Source organism: Bubalus bubalis, chromosome 2 (assembly GCF_019923935.1).
Source record: "Bubalus bubalis isolate 160015118507 breed Murrah chromosome 2, NDDB_SH_1, whole genome shotgun sequence".
Classification (NCBI taxonomy): Eukaryota; Metazoa; Chordata; class Mammalia; order Artiodactyla; family Bovidae; genus Bubalus; species Bubalus bubalis.
In genome coordinates this window covers 39,121,339-39,140,306 of record NC_059158.1, presented here as the reverse complement: position 1 = coordinate 39,140,306, position 18,968 = coordinate 39,121,339, and the positions used below count along the sequence as shown (strand labels likewise).

The 18,968-nt window shown below is 39.2% G+C and overlaps 1 protein-coding gene across 1 annotated transcript in view; it reads left to right on the top strand.

Annotated features, from left to right (window-relative positions):
* DNAH8 (dynein axonemal heavy chain 8) overlaps window positions 1-18,968 on the top strand; it is a 332,077-nt gene that overhangs the window by 147,871 nt on the left and 165,238 nt on the right. Inside the window, exons 44-52 of the mRNA XM_044930509.2 lie at window positions 561-748; window positions 7,295-7,381; window positions 7,470-7,577; window positions 8,576-8,710; window positions 10,534-10,695; window positions 14,138-14,384; window positions 14,510-14,751; window positions 14,855-14,995; window positions 16,533-16,770. Coding sequence (XP_044786444.2) covers window positions 561-748; window positions 7,295-7,381; window positions 7,470-7,577; window positions 8,576-8,710; window positions 10,534-10,695; window positions 14,138-14,384; window positions 14,510-14,751; window positions 14,855-14,995; window positions 16,533-16,770 — 1,548 coding nt within the window. The remainder of the gene's footprint in view (window positions 1-560; window positions 749-7,294; window positions 7,382-7,469; window positions 7,578-8,575; window positions 8,711-10,533; window positions 10,696-14,137; window positions 14,385-14,509; window positions 14,752-14,854; window positions 14,996-16,532; window positions 16,771-18,968) is intronic.

The window sequence follows — 18,968 nt, the reverse complement described above, 5'->3', positions numbered from 1 at the left end:
TGTTTCGTGCAGTTAAAAATAATAAAGATTTTTCATCCTTTGAGATTAGACAGGAGCAGTGTTCCTGATATCCAGGTCTTCCTTTGTGCTGGGTTTCATAAGGAATAAATAAACATCTTTTGACCATTCTTTGTCTCACTCAGCTTCCAGGCATTTCTCTCAGTGCAACAAGAAAGGGACAGAGTGATCTGACCCAGATAGGGCATCCCTTATTTTGTTAATTTCCCCAAACATTATAGCTCCCTCACCTCCATCCCCACTGGGGGTGGCACATCCAGACTGAAGCAATTTTTATCACCCTTCAGCATCCCTGGTGGAATGATGAGTCTGAACTTTCATTTCAGCAGTATACTGTTTCCATTGTTTTGGTGATGATGTACAAATAATTAAACTTCTCTATATCACTGGAATTAAATATGTCTTTATAAACAGCCAGATGTGAAGTTTATATAAATCGTATTTTACTATATAATTGTTTGAGGGTGCTTTGGAGAAATGATTTCTATCAAGAAGGTATATTACAAAGTAAAACTTATCAAACTAACTGTTTTTCACACCAGGTCTTGCACAGTCAGGTTCCTGGGGGTGTTTTGATGAGTTTAACAGAATTGAATTGCCTGTGTTATCAGTGGCAGCCCAACAAATTTACATCGTCTTGACAGCAAGAAAAGAGAGAAAAAAACAGTTTATTTTTTCTGATGGTGATTGTGTTGATCTAAATCCAGAATTTGGAATCTTCTTAACAATGGTGAGAACATAGGTGTTACATATTTTAAAACTTTTTACTGAGTATGGTTGATATATAGTGTATTAGTTTCTGGTGTACAGGAAAGTGACTCCGTTATATATGTATATATATATATTATATTCTTTTCTATTATAGGTTATTATAAGGTTTTGAATACAGTTCCCTGTGATATATATCGGAGAAGGCAATGGCACCCCACTCCAGTACTCTTGCCTGGAAAATCCCATGGGTGGAGGAGCCTGGTGGGCTGCGGTCCATGGGGTCGCGAAGAGTCGGACACAACTAAGCGACTTCACTTTCACTTTTCACTTTCATGCATTGGAGAAGGAAATGGCAACCCACTCCAGTGTTACTAGGATCTTGTTGTTTATCTATTGTATATATAGTACTTTGTATCTGCTAATCCCAAATTCCTAATTTGCTCCTCCACCCACTCTCCCCTTTGATAATTCTAAATTTGTTTCCTTTGTCATTTGTATCATAGTTTAGATTCTGCCTTTAAGTGATATCCTATGATATTTGTCTTTGTCTGATTTACTTCACTTAGTATGATGATGTCTAGGTCCATCATGTTGCTGCAAATGGCGTTATTTCATTCTTTTCACCCCCTTGATCGAGTGTATTCCTAAGTATGTCATACTTTTTGATGTGATTTTAAAAGAGATTGAAAAACATAGGTTTTAAATGCAATTTATTGGTTTAATTGTTATAGACTTAAATAAAAGTAGGCATATATGAGTGGGTAAATGACCATCCAGGGATCGTCCCTGTTTAAATGATTTTTTTTTTCTAGTAGGAAAAATAGACTAGACAGAAGATAAAATAGTGATCTGTTAATGATAAAATTAGTCACTGTTTACTGAGCACTCATTTTGGGAAAAGGTAATGGGCCTTTTATATATTGTATCAGACAGGGAAGCTACAATAACAGTGCCCAAATTCTAGCGGCTTACCACCTCAAACCCAGTCCAGTGGCTAAGACTCTGTGCTCCCACTGCAAGGGGTGTGCAGGTTTGATCCCTGGTTGGGGAAACTAAGATCCCACATGCCGTGAAGCACAGCTGGGAAAGAAAATATCCACCATGCAAAATACTACAGGACTATATCTCCCTGACCCTTAAAGTTAGGTGTGGCTATGTAAATTGCTCCACCTAACACCTTAACACACCAGGGAAGCCTGGCGTGCTGCAGTCCATGGGGTTGCAAAGGGTCAGACACGACTGATGGACTGAACTGACTGAACTGAACACCTCAAAGATTTATTATTTTCATACCACACGTCCGCTTGGGTGTATGGTGTCGTGGAGAGGGCAGAAGATGCTTTACGTATCCTGTCTCTGGTACTGTCTCAGCTGTGACTGGTAGCTACAGCAAAGGAAAAAGAGAACAAGAAGAATTGTGCTCTTGTTCTTAGGGTTTCCTGTCCAGAAGTGACACTAGTCACAAGCTTTGGCTAAAGCAAACAACCAGTAAAGCAATTAGAGGTAAATAATAATAATTCTGAAGTGATCAGTTATAACTCATGAAACTGAATGAGTTTACTCAGTGTGATAGTATGGCTTAGAAGAATTTAAAAGAAGCAAACAAAAGCCCAGGTCCAGACGGCTTCACAGCTGAATTCTACCAAAAATTTAGAGAAGAGCTAACACCTATCCTACTCAAACTCTCCCAGAAAATTGCAGAGGAAGGTAAACTTCCAAACTCATTCTATGAGGCCACCATCACCCTAATAACAAAAACCTGACAAAGATGCCACAAAAAAAATAAAACTACAGGCAAATATCACTGATGAACATAGATGCAAAAATCCTTAACAAAATTCTAGCAATCAGAATCTAACAACACATTAAAAAGATCATACACCATGACCAAGTGGGCTTTATCCCAGGGATGCAAGGATTCTTCAATATCCACAAATCAATCAATGTAATACACCACATTAACAAATTGAAAAATAAAAGCCATATGATTATCTCAATAGATACAAAGAAAGCCTTTGACAAAATTCAACATCCATTTATGATAAAAACTCTCCAGAAAGCAGGAATAGAAGGAACATACCTCAACATAATAAAAGCTATATATGACAAACCCACAGCAAACATTATCCTCAATGGTGAAAAATTGAAAGCATTTCCTCTAAAGTCAGGAACAAGACAAGGGTGCCCACTTTCACCACTACTATTCAACACAGTTTTGGAAGTTTTGGCCACAGCAGTCAGAGCAGAAAAAGAAATAAAGGGAATCCAAATTGGAAAAGAAGTAAAACTCTCACTATTTGCAGATGACATGATCCTCTACATAGAAAACCCTAAAGACTCCACCAGAAAATTACTAGAGCTAATCAATGAATATAGTAAAGTTGCAGGATATAAAATCAACACCCAGAAATCCCTTGCATTCCTATACACTAATAATGAGAAAATAGAGAAATTAAGGAAACAATTCCATTCACCATTGCAATGAAAAGAATAAAATACTTAGGAATATATCTACCTAAAGAAACTAAAGGCCTATATATAGAAAACTATAAAACACTGGTGAAAGAAATCAAAGAGGACACTAATAGATGGAGAAATATACCATGTTCATGGATCAGAAGAATCAATATAATGAAAATGAGTATACTACCCAAAGCAATCTATAGATTCAATGCAATCCCTATCAAGCTACCAACGGTATTCTTCACAGAGCTAGAACAAATAATTTCACAATTTGTATGGAAATACAAAAAACCTCAAATAGCCAAAGCAGTCTTGAGAAAGATTGCTTGGAACTGGAGGAATCGACTTGCCTGACTTCAGTCTCTACTGCAAAGCCACAGTTATCAAGACAGTATGGTGTCGGCACAAAGACAGAAATATAGATCAATGGAACAAATAGAAAGCCCAGAGATAAATCCATGCACCTATGGACACCTTATCTTTGACAAAGGAGGCAAGAATATACAATGGATTAAAGACAATCTCTTTAACAAGTGGTGCTGGGAAAACTAGTCAACCACTTGTGAAAGAATGAAACTAGAACACGTTCTAACACCATACACAAAAATAAACTCAAAATGGATTAAGGATCTAAACGTAAGACCAGAAACTATAAAACTCCTAGAGGAGAACATAGGCAAAACACTCTCTGACATACATCAGAGCAGGATCCTCTATGACCCACCTCCCAGAATATTGGAAATAAAAGCAAAAATAAACAAATGGGACCTAATTAAAATTAAAAGCTTCTGCACAACAAAGGAAACTATAAGCAAGGTGAAAAGACAGCCTTCAGAATGGGAGAAAATAATAGCAAATGAAGCAACTGACAAACAACTAATCTCAAAAATATACAAGCAACTCCTGCAGCTCAATTCCAGAAAAATAAACGACCCAATCAAAAATGGGCCAAAGAACTAAATAGACATTTCTCCAAAGAAGACATACAGATGGCTCACAAACACATGAAAAGATGCTCAACATCACTCATTATCAGAGAAATGCAAATCAAAACCACAATGAGGTACCATTTCACACCAGTCAGAATGGCTGCTATCCAAAAGTCTACAAGCAATAAATGCTGGAGAGGGTGTAGAGAAAAGGGAACCCTCTTACACTGTTGGTGGGAATGCAAACTAGTACAGCCACTATGGAGAACAGTGTGGAGATTCCTTCAAAACCTGGAAATAGAACTGCCTTATGACCCAGCAATCCCACTGCTGGGGAAACCAGAAGGGAAAGAGACACAGGTACTTGAATGTTCATCGCAGCACTGTTTATAATAGCCAGGACATGGAAGCAACCTAGATGTCCATCAGCAGATGAATGGATAAGAAAGCTGTGGTACCTGTACACAATGGAGTATTACTCAGCCATTAAAAAGAATACATTTGAATCAGTTCTAATGAGGTGGATGAAACTGGAGCCTATTATACAGAGTGAAGTAAGCCAGAAAGAAAAACACCAATACAGTTCAGTTCAGTTCAGTTCAGTCGCTCAGTTGTGTCCGACTCTTTGCAACCCCCTGAATCGCAGCACACCAGGTCTCCCTGTCCATCACTAACTCCCGGAGTTCACTCAGACTCACGTCCATCGAGTCGGTGATGCCATCCAGCCATCTCATCCTCTGTCGTCCCCTTCTCCTCCTTCCCCCAATCCCTCCCAGCATCAGAGTCTTTTCCAATGAGTCAACTCTTCTCATGAGGTGGCCAAAGTACTGGAGTTTCAGCTTTAGCATCATTCCTTTGAAGAACACCCAGGGCTGATCTCCTTCAGAATGGACTGGTTGGATCTCCTTGCAGTCCAAGGGACTCCCAAGAGTCTTCTCCAACACCACAGTTCAAAAGCATCAATTCTTCGGCAATCAGCTTTCTTCACAGTCCAGCTCTCACATCCATACATGACCACTGGAAAAACCATAGCCTTGACTAGACAGACCTTTGTTGGCAAAGTAATGTCTCTGTTTTTGTATATGCTATCTAGGTTGGTCATAACTTTTCTTCCAAGGAGTAAGCGTCTTTTAATTTCATGGCTGCAGTCACCATCTGCAGTGATTTTGGAGCCCCCCTAAAATAAAGTTTGACACTGTTTCCACTGTTGCCTCATCTATTTCCCGTGAAGTGATGAGACCAGATGCCATGATCTTTGTTTTCTGAATGTTGAGCTTTAAGCCAACTTTTTCACTCTCCTCTTTCACTTTCATCAAGAGGCTTTTGAGTTCCTCTTCACTTTCTGCCATAAGGGTGGTGTCATCTGCATACTAATGCATATATATGGAATTTAGAAAGATGGTAATGATAACCCTGTATGCGAGACAGCAAAAGAGACACAGATGTATAGAACAGTCTTTTGGACTCTGGGAGAGGGAGAAGGTGAGATGATTTGGGAGAATGGCATTGAAACATGTATAATATCATATAAGAAACGAATTGCCAGACCAGGTTCATTGCAGGATACAGGATGCTTGGGGCTGGTGCACTGGGATGACCCAGAGGGATGGTACGGGGAGGGAGGTGGGAGGGGGGTTCAGGATGGGGAACATGTGTATACCCGTGGCAGATTCATGTTGATGTATGGCAAAACCAATACAATATTGAAAAGTAATTAGCCTCCAATTAAAATAAATAAATTAAAAAAAAAAAAAGAAGCTTGCTCTTGGATTAAGAGTAATTTTGGAAATATCAATTAGATATTGCATTAGGCTGTAAATACCTGAGATATGAAGAATAGTAACTTAAGTATGTATTCTTTTGAGATTCTTTGAGGTTTTACACCATCATGGTTTCCATTTTCAAGGTCACCTTATAGCCCAAGGTGCTACAGAAGCATCTCTGTTGCAGCCAATTGACTGAATCAACTCTCTTCAATCAGACATCAGGTGTATTTCATACACTGTCCCTTTCATACACTGTGTCCCTTTGTAACTCACAGGGTAGAATTTAATCTCACCAGCTGCAGGGCAGGCTGGGAAATGTAGTTTTAAATCTGCATGGTGATGCACCCAGCTTGGAGCTGAAGTTCTGTGACTAAGAATGAAAAATAGGAGTATTGAAAGGCAGCCAGCCATCTTTGCGTCCCCAGCACCTGGAAAGTTATCTGGTCTATTGACCATGCCCAGTAAATGCTCAGGGACTGAAGGTTTCCTCACGCACTTTCCTCTTTGCCTTACTTGTCTTCGAACATCCTCACCTTGTCGCTTGGGATTTTTGGGTCTGGTCTATCCTCAGTCTTTTGCTACTTATTAGCTTCCTTCTCATGTCTCACCTTTTGTCCTTTTTAATGTTTTTCTCATCATTCCTGTCTTTGTTTCCCTTCATCACTGTGTGTGTGTTTTTTCAATAGTAAAAAGAAACTATTTGTCAGCTATTTGTGGCTATTTGTCAGCCACAGAACTCTATAATTCTGACTGTAAAGAATAATTTGTGTTGTTGTACAGCAGAAACCAACACAATATTGTAAAGCAGTTATCTTCCAATTCAAAAACAAAGACACACACACACAAAGCAAATAGGAAACATTAATAAAAAAGACAAACCTAGCAACAATAGTTATATACTCCATGCAAATGTCCTTCAAAAGGTAAGGCAAGATAAAAACATTTTCTGGCAAAAAAAAGAATAATTGAAGAGAGGAAATAAAAATTGCCTCAGTAAATTGATTAGTATGAAATCCTAAATTTTCTTTTTCTTTAAGTAACATATTTTAGATCATAATTATCCCAGTATTTATTCAGTTTTATTTCATTTTCTTTAACAAATAGATACGCAGAGGCTTATTTTTTGCTACATAAAGTGGTGTGTGTGTACGTACGTGTGTACATATGCACATGTGTATTACTTTATTAGTATAGTGAAAATGGAAATGTGTGAGAGAAAGTAGTGTGACATTAATAAATACGGATGGTCCAATACATATTTTTGTGAAAAGAGGGATATTTTATGAATCGAATGTTTTTCAATACCTTCTTAGAATCTGAATTAGGGATTTGAAATGTATTGATAATTTGTATTCAAGAAATGAAAATTATGTCAACAATTAAAAATTAAATAATTTTAACTTTTAGAACCCTGGGTATGCTGGGCGCCAGGAACTACCAGAGAACTTGAAAATTCAGTTCAGAACTGTTGCTATGATGGTTCCTGATAGACAGGTATGCATCAGGATTTAAAGCCATAATACGATTTATGTTCTTTACCTGTTCTTCACTAAAACTGAAAAGTCTCACTGTTAATTTGCAGATCATTATGCGAGTTAAACTTGCAAGCTGTGGTTTTCTTGAAAACGTTATCTTGGCTCAAAAGTTTTATGTACTTTACAAACTCTGTGAAGAGCAACTTACTAAGCAGGTAACTTTGTACATCTATTTTCCCCCTCGCTATGGAACTTGTTTTTTAACTTGCAATTTTGATAAGTACTAATTAGGGAGTTAAAAAAATTCCTTGACTCTTTCCTAAGATATGTTTATAATTAACTTGAACTTTTGATTATGTATTTTAAAAACTTTCCTAAGTTGAAATAATTATAGATTCCCAGGAAGTTGCAAAGACATGTACGAGATGTCCTGTGTACTCGTCATCCTGTTGACATAATTGTAGTACAATAACCAAACCAGAAGATTGACAATGGACAATAAACAGAGATTCCTAAGACTTCACATGCACTCGTGTGTGTGTGTGTGTATGAAGTGAAATGAAGTGAAGTCGCTCAGTTGTGTCCAACTCTTTGCGACCCCATGGACAGTAGCCTACCAGGCTCTGCCGTCCATGGAATTTTCCAGGCAAGAATACTGGAGTGGGCTGCCATTTCCTTCTCCAGGGGATCTTCCCAATCCAGGAATCGAACCCGGGTCGCCTATATTGCAGACAGACGCTTTTACCGTCTGAGTGTGTGTAGTTCTATCCAATTATGTCATAGAAAACAGAATTGTTTATCCCCACCAAGTACCCTCCCGCTACCCCTTATAGCCACGCTTACCTCTCTCCCAAACTCTGTATCCCCTCATAGGCCTAATCTTTTCTACGTCTCTGTAATTGTGTTATTTCAAGCATGTTACATAAGGTGAATCACATAGTATGTAACCAGTTGGTCATGCATTTTAAATGGTTGCCCCTCTGACTATCAGAGTGTATTGTTCTCAGAAAATCATGTGTGAGCACTGTCACCCAGCTTGATGTTTCCAGTGAAGTCATCTTTTTCAGTCAAAAGAAGGGCCGGAGAAGTGAGCTAACAGAGCTCTGCCGCTCAGCCACTCCAAAACTACAGTATATAAGTGCCATGTACACAGTGAGTCTGCACTTAGCATTTTTCAGCTGGATGATCCTCTTTATTTCTTTTCTCATCCTAGGTTCATTACGACTTTGGGTTGAGAAATATTCTATCTGTATTGAGGACACTTGGATCTCAAAAAAGAGCCAGACCAGAAGATAGTGAATTAAGCACGGTCATGAGAGGACTGAGAGATATGAACCTTTCTAAATTGGTATCTTTATTTTCTGGGTTAATTTCTCTTTCAAGATTTTGACCTAGCTGACAAGTGGGATTGGGCTCAAAAAGAGCTGTTAACATGGGTGTGTGTTGGGTTATGTATGTGAAGTTACCACTGACTGGGCTTCTGGAAGAAGGCACCCTCCTCCCGCCCCCAAGAAAAAAAACCCATGGCTTTGTATGAACCACAGGGGCCAGAAATGCATCCTTGCAAATGCCATAAAATAGGCTTCAACAGGGGGCTCCAGCCCCCAAATGTCAGTCCATTATTCATAATGTAACACAGATTCTAAACATGAAAATCTGGATTCATGGGGAACCACCAGAGCTTTTTGCTTTGTCTGTATGTGACTAGCTTTAACTATGTCTCTGCCAAAACATCAACACCATTTCTATTTTCTAAATGCGCGTTAAATGGTGGCTGCTGCTGCTAAGTCACTTCAGAGTAGTGGAGTGGGTTGTCATTGCCTTCAATGCATGAAAGTGAAAAGTGAAAGTGAAGTCGCTCAATCGTGTCTGACTCTTCGCGACCCCATGGACTGCAGCCCACCAGGCTCCTCTGTCCATGGGATTTTCCACGCAAGAGTACTGGAGTGGGGCGCCATCGCCTTCTCCGGTTTGCTGTGGAGATTATGATAGTTATTTCACTGCTTGCACACTTGTCACAGGTAGAGCCATGTGGTCGTGAACCAGCTGATGGGCAGCTTCATGCGGCTTTTATTCGGGGCTTCTTGGAGCTGCGTATGGTGTCCGTGCCCTGGCAGTACACGGTTGAGGAAGGAGTGGACCTTAGGAACTCACGTTCTAGTTACAAAACTAACAGCTAACATCTGCATACTTCACTTTATTACAGAATCTTTTCACGGGTACTGTCTTGTTTGAGTCTCACAGCCACCCTGGGGGCCATGGATCTCCTTATGAGGGAGCCACGTTTGTAGGACTCACCCACCATCATAGTCAGTTGAGAAACTGAAACCAAAATCCACAAGACTTTCTGATGTTAAACTACAGATATTTTCCTAATTAAAGTAGAATGTTAATACTCTGTTCTCTTGGGATTAGAGCTATTACTTACACGTTTTTAAAGTTAATGCATATACCTGTCGTATGATAAAGTAATGAGATCAAACCCTGGAGCAGTAGATTGGAGAAGACATTAAATGCCGACAGAGTTTTTTTAAAAACATTTTGTCTTGGGGTATGGCCGATTAACAATGTTGTGACAGTTTCAGGTGAACAGCAAAGGGACTCAGTCATACATGTATATAAATCCAGTTTCCACCAAACTTCCCTCCTGTCCAGGCTGCCACGTATTATTGAATAGAGTTCCCCGTGCTATAAAGCAGATCTTTTTATCCATTTTAGCTATCCATTTTAGCAGTGTCTACGTGTCCATCTCAGACTCTAAGTATCGCTTCCCCCCCATCCTTTCCTCCACCCCCCTGGCAACCGTCCAGTTCATTCTCTAAGTCTATGAGTCTCTTTCTGTTTTGTAAGTTCATTCCTATCATTTCCTTTTAGATTCCGCATATAAGAGAGATGTTTCCCCTTCTATGTCTGACTTACTTCACTCAGTACAACAATCTCTAGGTCCATCCATGTTGCTGAAAATGGCATTATTTCATTCTTTTTAATGTAAATGCCGGGGAAATTTGGGTGCAATGCTGTAGGTAATGTGGACTCGGTGGTGTTTGGGAGAAAGTGCTAGAGCATACAGGTGTGGCCAGGAGAATAATATGATTATTTGGGCATGAGATGATAAGTGCTATGAGCTTCATTTTTGACCTAAATGAGTAAATTTATTCTTTGCCACCTTAGATTGATGAAGATGAACCCCTGTTCCTCAGCTTAATCAATGACCTGTTTCCAGGATTACAACTAGATAGTAATAGTTACGTGGAACTGCAAGCTGCAGTCGCCAACCAGGTTCAGCTGGAAGGTTTGATTAACCATCCACCCTGGAATCTCAAACTCGTGCAGGTAAAATATTTTTCATCTATTATCAGTATGATGCTCAATGAGTGTTGTTAGAGGTTGTCATTTGGAGAGAAGAACTTGTGATATTAGTCTTGCTTGATGTTAAGGTTGAGACTAAATAAAGCACATCATTACAAGAAGAGTCCTCAGCGGGGGGTGTTAGTACTAAGGACTTTAGCATGGTTTTACCCTGCTTCACACTAACCAAGCACTTACTGAAGTTACTTACACCCATGAGGTTAGGTGGTAACCAGAATCTCGAGAATAGCTGGGAGGAGATAGCAGGTTATGAAAATGCAGGGAGGGACTTCCCTGATGGTCCAGTAGTTGGGATTCTGTGTTTCCACTGCAGGGGCCTTGGGTTCCATTCTTGGTTGGGGAACTGGAATCTCACGAGCTGTGCAGCATGACCAAAAAAAAACCACAAAAAACCCCACAGGGAAATGGAATGCCATAGCTGGGGGCCTTCGTGGGGCATGGAGCCCGAGGAATCTGGGGCTGCTACTCTGTTTCTGCTTTGTGTGTGGGCGTGTTCACACCTAAACTAAATCCTTTGCCTGTGTCTCTTGGTGTGTTTCTGTCAATTACATTTTATCCTTGTGACAACCTATCAGTGATTTTATCAGGAAGATCCCTGAAACTGTTGCAGAGTTGCTGAATTAAATCCCTATGAGCTTGACGCATTGGGAGTATTTTCCCGTGCCTTGGAAAATGAAAGCATTGAAATTGTGGAAAGTGTCAAAAACCGCATTTGAAAAGTAATGATTCTTAACTTACTCTTGTAAGCAGTACAAGTGTATGAGACAGACTCAGATCTTACAAAGAAAATATATGGGGAGAAATCAAGGTATTTTTCATCATCTATGTAATGGAAATCATTCCATTAAAAAAAATCCTGGGAAAACCTCACTTTACATGTGATGTGCATACAGGGGAATTGAGAACTTCAGATGCACAAGCTGGATTTAGAAAAGGTAGAGGAACCAGAGGTCAAATTGCCAACATCTGCTAGATGATAGAAAAAGCAAGGGAATTACAAAAAAAAAAATCTACTTCTGTTTCATTGACCATACTAACACTTTTGACTGTATGAATCACAACAAACTGTGGAAAATTCTTAAAGAGATGGGAACACCAGACCACCTTATCTTCCTCCCAAAAAACCTGCATGCAAGACAAGAAGCAAGAGTTAGAATCGGATATGGAACAATGGCCTGGTTCAAAATTGGGAAAGGAGTACATCAAGGCTGTATATTGTCACCCTGCTTACTTAACTTCTATGCAGAGTACATCATGAAAAATGCCAGGCTGGATAAAGCACAAGATGGAATCAAGATTGCCAGGAGAAATATTAACAACCTCAGATATGCAGATGACACCTGTCTAATGGTAGAAAGTGAAGAGGAATTGAAGAGCCTCTTAATGAGGGTGCAGGTGGAGAGTGAAAAAACTGGCATAAAACTCAACATTCAGAAAACTAAGATCATCACATCTGGTCCCATCACTTCATGGCAAATAGATGGGGGAAAAGTGGAAACAGTGACAGATTTTATTTTCTTGGGCTCCAAAATCACTGTGGACAGTGACTTGAAAAGACGCTTGCTCCTTGGAAGAAAAGCAATGACAAACCTAGACAGCATATTAAAAAGCAGAGACATCACTTTACTGAAAAAGGTCTGTATAGTCAAAGCTATGGTTTTGCCAGTAGTCATACAGGATGTGAGAATCGGACCATAAAGAAGACTGAGCACTGAAGAATTGATGCTTTTGAACTATGGTACTAGAGAAGGCTCTTGAGAGTCTCTTGGATAGCAAGGAGATCAAACCAGTCAATCCTGAAGGAAATCAACCCTGAATATTCACTGAAAGGACTGATGGTGAAGCTCCAATACTTTGGCCACCTGATGGAAGAGCTGACTCATTTTAAAAGCCCCTGATGCTGAGAAAGATGGAGAGCAGGAGGAGAAGGGGGTGAGAGAGGATGATATGGTTGGATGGCATCACTGACTCAATGGACATGAGTTTGAGCAAACTCAGGGAGATAGTGAAAGACAGAGAAGCCTGGTGTGTTGCAGTTCATGAGGGCGCAGAGTCGGACATGACTTAGCCACTGAACAGCAATGCATACAGTATACTGAGCACTGAAATCTTCTCTCAGTTGGTGGGGGACTAGAATATTGTGTTGTTACTTAATGTCAAACACATTACCGTTGAATATAATATGGCCAGTACCTCTGTTGCTTTTAAACTATGGATTACAGAGCTAATACATTTCTATCTAAAACTTAGGAAAGTAACTCAAATTTTACTCTGATCAGCTATGAGACCTTTGACTTTTTGTTTTCATTAAGAAAACTGTAGAGAGGACTTTGTAACAGACACTGTCCATGTTCTTTGTATGTCTCCTTGAATCTCTCTTACCTCAACCTTGCACTCCTTCCCTGACTTCTAGAACTGTGATTCCAATCCCAAATACACCACTCTCTGCAGGAGGGTCAGTGCCATTTTTTCTGGAAGGTGCAAAGTGCAGACAGCGCATGGGAGTTTTTTCTCCCCTACCCCCAAACAACCCTTCCTTAGTTAAGGACATATGGGTGATGTGGGGAGTTCCCTGGTGGTCTAGTGGTTAATACTATGCATTCCCAATGCAGGGGGCCTGGGTTTGATCCCTGATTAGGAAACTTGATCCTGCATGCTGCAACTAAGAGCTGGCACAGCCAAATAAATAATTAAAAAAACCAACAGAACACTCGATAAAGACTTATGGGTGATGCAGTCAAAAAGTCAAGTTCTCCTGCTTCCAGTTGAAACAGAGAGGTATAAAGGTGCCCCGAGGACCAGTCTTAAGTCTCCCCTCTACAGGATTTTTGTCTTCAGTCACACCATGCTTGACCTGTCCCCGTTCCTGTCCTTCCCTTACTCCATTAAAAGTTTCCCTGGTGGTCACTCACTTGTACAGGAAACTCAACGTCCAGCTGTGCCTCTGGGGAACCAGAAGCCTGATGTTTAACTTGGGTCTTGGCAGAGATGGTGTGTATCGCTGCTTTCCACCACTAGGGGACAGTATCACCACATGTGATACAGAGAAAGCCTGTTTGTGGAAAAACCACTTCTATGTTATCAGCAAACTGAAATGACAAGGAGTTTGTCATATCAAGTAGTTTGAGACAGAAAAACTAGATCCTGAATTGATTACTCCCAAAATGTAATTAAAGTCCCACATTGTCATCACTTTCTCACTTTTAACATTTTAAAAGTTTGCTACTCACCTTCCATGAAACAAAGTTTTGGGGGGGTCATATTCCATTTTTAAGTACTGAACCAGTTACTATCTAAAGCTTTTAAGATCCTGTTTAAAGCTTTTAAAATTTCTTCACATGACTTCTATGAACGTGTGCAGGAGACTCCTAAGTTATATTTTTTGATTGATCATCTCATTGTGTAGTTGTATGAGACGTCTCTGGTCCGTCATGGTTTGATGACTCTTGGGCCCAGCGGGTCTGGGAAGACAATGGTCATAACAATCCTGATGAAGGCACTGACAGAGTGTGGAAGGCCTCACAGGGAGATGAGAATGAATCCCAAAGCTATTACCGCTCCTCAGATGTTTGGCCGACTGGACACAGCGACCAATGACTGGACAGACGGGATTTTTTCTACTCTGTGGAGAAAAACATTAAAAGCTAAAAAAGGTACACGCAAACTCTTTTCTGCTGATCATTATTTTTTCCTGCCAGTTTATCTGCAACTCAGTATTTAATTTTCCTTTTTGATCATCCACAGGTGAAAAGTGATTTTCTGTTCTTATTTTTGGCAGGTGAAAACATTTTCCTCGTTTTAGATGGCCCTGTGGATGCCATTTGGATTGAGAACTTAAATTCCGTGTTGGATGACAATAAAACCCTCACACTGGCCAACGGAGATCGCATCCCCATGGCCCCAAGCTGCAAGCTTTTGTTTGAAGTCCACAATATCGAGAACGCCTCTCCAGCCACGGTTTCTAGGATGGGCATGGTGTACATCAGCAGCTCTGCCCTCAGCTGGAGACCAATACTGCAGGTGGGGACTGGAGACCTACAGAAGCGCGTTTAGTGTCTTTACATGTCTCGCTTTCTCCATGTCTTGCTCTCTTATAAACAGAGATTCTGTTTCTTTGCTGTAGGCATGGTTGAAGAAGCGTACTACTCAGGAAAATAATGTATTCCTAACTCTGTATGATAAAATATTTGAGGATGCATATACATTTATGAAACTGAACCTCAATCCGAAAATGCAGCTCTTAGAGTGCAACTATATTGTGCAAGTAAGATATGTTTTTTGTACACTTATTACTTAAGATTTGAAATTCCTGCCACCTCCCACACACATACTCAGTTGCAGTTTAGAGGTATCTGAAATGGAAGGTTCACAGAGTCCATCAAAATCTTTCTGTGATGTGGCATTGAAGCGTCTGAGAATTTGGATTCCTATTAAAGATCTTTTTGATTCACTTACTGCCATCTCTTCATGAGTTTCACCTCCCAGGGTGGTATTGTCAGGGGAAGTGGAATGAACTATCTTTCCCACCATTCAAGCTCAGTCTAACCTTCCCAGAAAGAGTGTCCAAAAATGAGAGCAGACAAGATAAATAGAGCTGGTAGTTCTACAGAAAGCACAACAAGGAGCTGGTGGCAAACAGGAAAATTTGGGTGGAAGTCTCGGCTTTGCACATTTAGTGTGTGTATTAGATAGGGAAAGCCTCGAAGCGGCTCTCCAAGTAGTTTGTAACCTCATGTTTTTCCCCTCTACTCAGTTTTCCTTTCAAGTCTTTGGAAGAAACAGAACTAATCGTGAATTTCTTTCTCTCTCTCTCTCTCTTTTTTCTGTTTCTTTTATATTTGTTTTTTAAAAGATTTATTTATTTAATTGGAGGATAATTACTTTGCAATTTGATGGTGGTTTTTGTCGTACAGCAATATGAATTGGCCATAGGTGTACATGTGTCCCCTCCATCCTGAACCTCCCTCCCATCTCCCTCCCTACCCTATCCCTTAGATTTTTCAAAGGCTGTCCTGATTCTAGTCCATAGGTGATCGCTTATTATCCATTCTAGTGCTCTGATTCTCTGTCAGTACGGGGGACATCAGTCAGGGAGGCTGGGTGGCTTAGAAATAATTCACGAAGCTCACAAATCATTGAAATGATTTTATTTTGAAAGACAAAGGATGTCTTACTATAGATACTGTTTTTTTTTCTGATGCCATGTGGGAGTTGACACACCTTTCTTGACGGGGCAAATAGTCAATGTTCTAGGCTTTGCACAACTTTCCATCCCAACCCCTCAGCTCTACTGTTGCAATACAGAAACAGCCAGACACAATGGATGAGACTGACTGTGTTTCAGAAACACTTCATTTGCTAAGCAAGTGGCTGGCCCCTGGGGCCACAGTGTGCTGAGCCTTGCAACATGTTAAAAATAAATAAAATCTTTGATCTATAAAATTTGGAATAACCAAACTTTAGAACTGGAAACTACCTAAGGAAACATCTAGTCTAGGCTTTTTGCTTCCCAGATTAGGAAACTGAGACTCAGAGATGTTAGTGGCATGAGTTGGGGGAAGAAACTACACCTCCACATTCCCAGTTTGGTGTCTTTTCTGTGCAGTCATGCAGTCTGCCTAAAGCAGAATGACTTTTCTTCTAAATGCCACTGGCTGTAGGACACTGATCAAGCCATAACTGGGGATATATTTGTTTTCTTCTCTCGTTCTCTCCTTCTTTTAAAGTTATTATTATATTTAAATGTTTATTTTAAAATCTAAATATAACACTTAATTTTATTGTATTTTAAATATTTTCAGTCTCTCAATCTTCTGGAAGGCTTAATCCCCTCCAAAGAAGAAGGTGGCATTTCGTGTGTCGAACATCTTCATAAATTATTTGTGTTTGCTCTAATGTGGAGTTTAGGAGCCCTTCTGGAATTAGAAAGCAGAGACAAGCTTGAAGCTTTTATGCGAAGTCATGAAAGCAAGCTAGATTTACCAGAAATACCTAAAGGCTTGACTCAAACCATGTATGAGTTTTATGTTACTGATTATGGTAAGCACAGTGACTTACGTCTGAAACAAAATAACATTTTTTTTAATGGAATAGAGATAAACTCCATAAAATCTTCTATGGGAAATGTTAAGCCAATTGTGAATAACATAATTGCTAATACTATTTTTAAAGTGCATCTATGGAAACAAGACTAGGATTTTGCATATGAGCTGGGAATGGTTATAGAGGCTCTTGACTTCACCTTTTGCAGTTATCTAAGTGAAGTCTAACATAAATAAGTTTCTTTTTCTATTGCTTGAAGAGGAAGGGTAGAAATATAGAGAACACAGACTCTTCATGATGCAAAGTGTGGTAATGCAGTATTAGAACTTCTTTGTTGGAAACATCAGAATAAGCAGAGAATTAAGCAAGCAGATAGGGACCCTACTTATGTGTAGCAGACTTGGCAAAGTCCCATGCCGCAGCCCCCTAACCCACCATAGGTGTCAGGGCCCAGCTTCAGTTCAGTTCAGTCGCTCAGTCGTGTCCGACTCTTCGCGACTCCATGAATCACAGCACGCCAGGCCTCTCTGTCCATCACCAACTCCCGGAGTTCACTCAGACTCACGTCCATCGAGTCAGTGATGCCATCCAGCCATCTCAGAAGCTAATTATGAAATGAATCCTTAAATCTAGATGTTAATTCTCTTACAATCTAGAGCCAATCCAAAGATGGTTCTTTGGAAAGAGCGGTAAAATTGGTCAATCTCTTACGAAAGAGACTGGGGGGAAAAAGAGAAGATGTAGATTACCATGAGCCAGCTTGAGAGAGGAAACATTACTACAGACCCTAAACATGTTAAAATAAGAAGTGATTATTAGAAACTATGTTAATGAAAGTACATTTGACAGTATAGATGCTGGGCATTTATTCTAGGGGTGGAAGATTGGATTAACATTTAAAAACCAGTCAGTGTAATTCACCATATTGATATACAAAAAACCAAGCAATTTATATGTCATCTAAATAGATGCAGAAAGTACATTTGACAAAATTTTAACATTCTTCTATGGTAGAAGGATGATAGCAATTTTTCTATGATAAAACTATGACGAAACTCGCAGGATACTAGAATTAGAAACTTCATCATTATGATAAAGAATATCTTCAAAAAAGCTAAATATACTGAATGGTGTGCTGCAGTCCATGGAGTCACACAGAATCAGACGTGACTTAGTAACTGTACAAATACTTAATGGTGAAAGACTGACTACTTCCCAGGTTCAGAAACAAGAATATCCTTTCTCACCACTTCTGTTCAGCATTGTACCGGATGTTTTAGCCAGTGCAAAAAGTCAGTAAATAAATTAATACAAACACACACACAAATAAAATACCTACAAATTGGAAGAAACCAAGTAAATTTCTCTTTACTTGCAGATATTATAACCTCCCTCCAAAATGTTGTTAGAACTAGTATAATGAGTTTAGCAAGGTAACGGAATGAAAGAACAGTATATAATAATAATTTGTATTTCTGTATGCTCACAACAAATTGGAAACTGAAATTTTAATATAGAATTCAAAATGGCATCCAAAAATGAAATATATAAGGATAAATTTAATGAAATATGTATAAAAATTTGTATACTGAAAACTATAAAACTGCTGAGAGAAATTAAAGAAGCCCTGAATAAATGGAAAGATAAATCTGGTTTACAAATCAGAAAATACAGTATTCTTAAGATGTTACTTTCCCTGAACTGATCTATATACTTAGTGCAATCACAATGAAAAATCTCAATAGGTTTTTTTTTTGGTTGAAATTTATAAATGAATTATAAACTTTTATGGGAATGCAAAGAATAACCAAATCAATTTTTAAAAAACAAAGATGTAACACTATGTCATGATTTCACTAAAGTTAACATCTCTTTAAAAGTCACTATGAAAATAAAATGACCCATTTTGGCCACAGAATGGAAACAAATTTTTAAGAGACATATATCTGATAAAAGAATTTTATCCAGATATCTTTATACATAAAGAACTCTTGCAATTCAATAATAACAAGTAGACAGCCAATCTAAATTTTTTAAATGGGCAATAACTTTAAATAGATGCTGTACCAAAGATTTATGAATGGTGAAAAAGAGAATATGAAGAGATATTCAACATGATTGCTCATCAGGGAAATGCAAATTAAAATTGCAATGGAGTATCACTTCACAGTCACTAGAATGACTAAATTCTAATT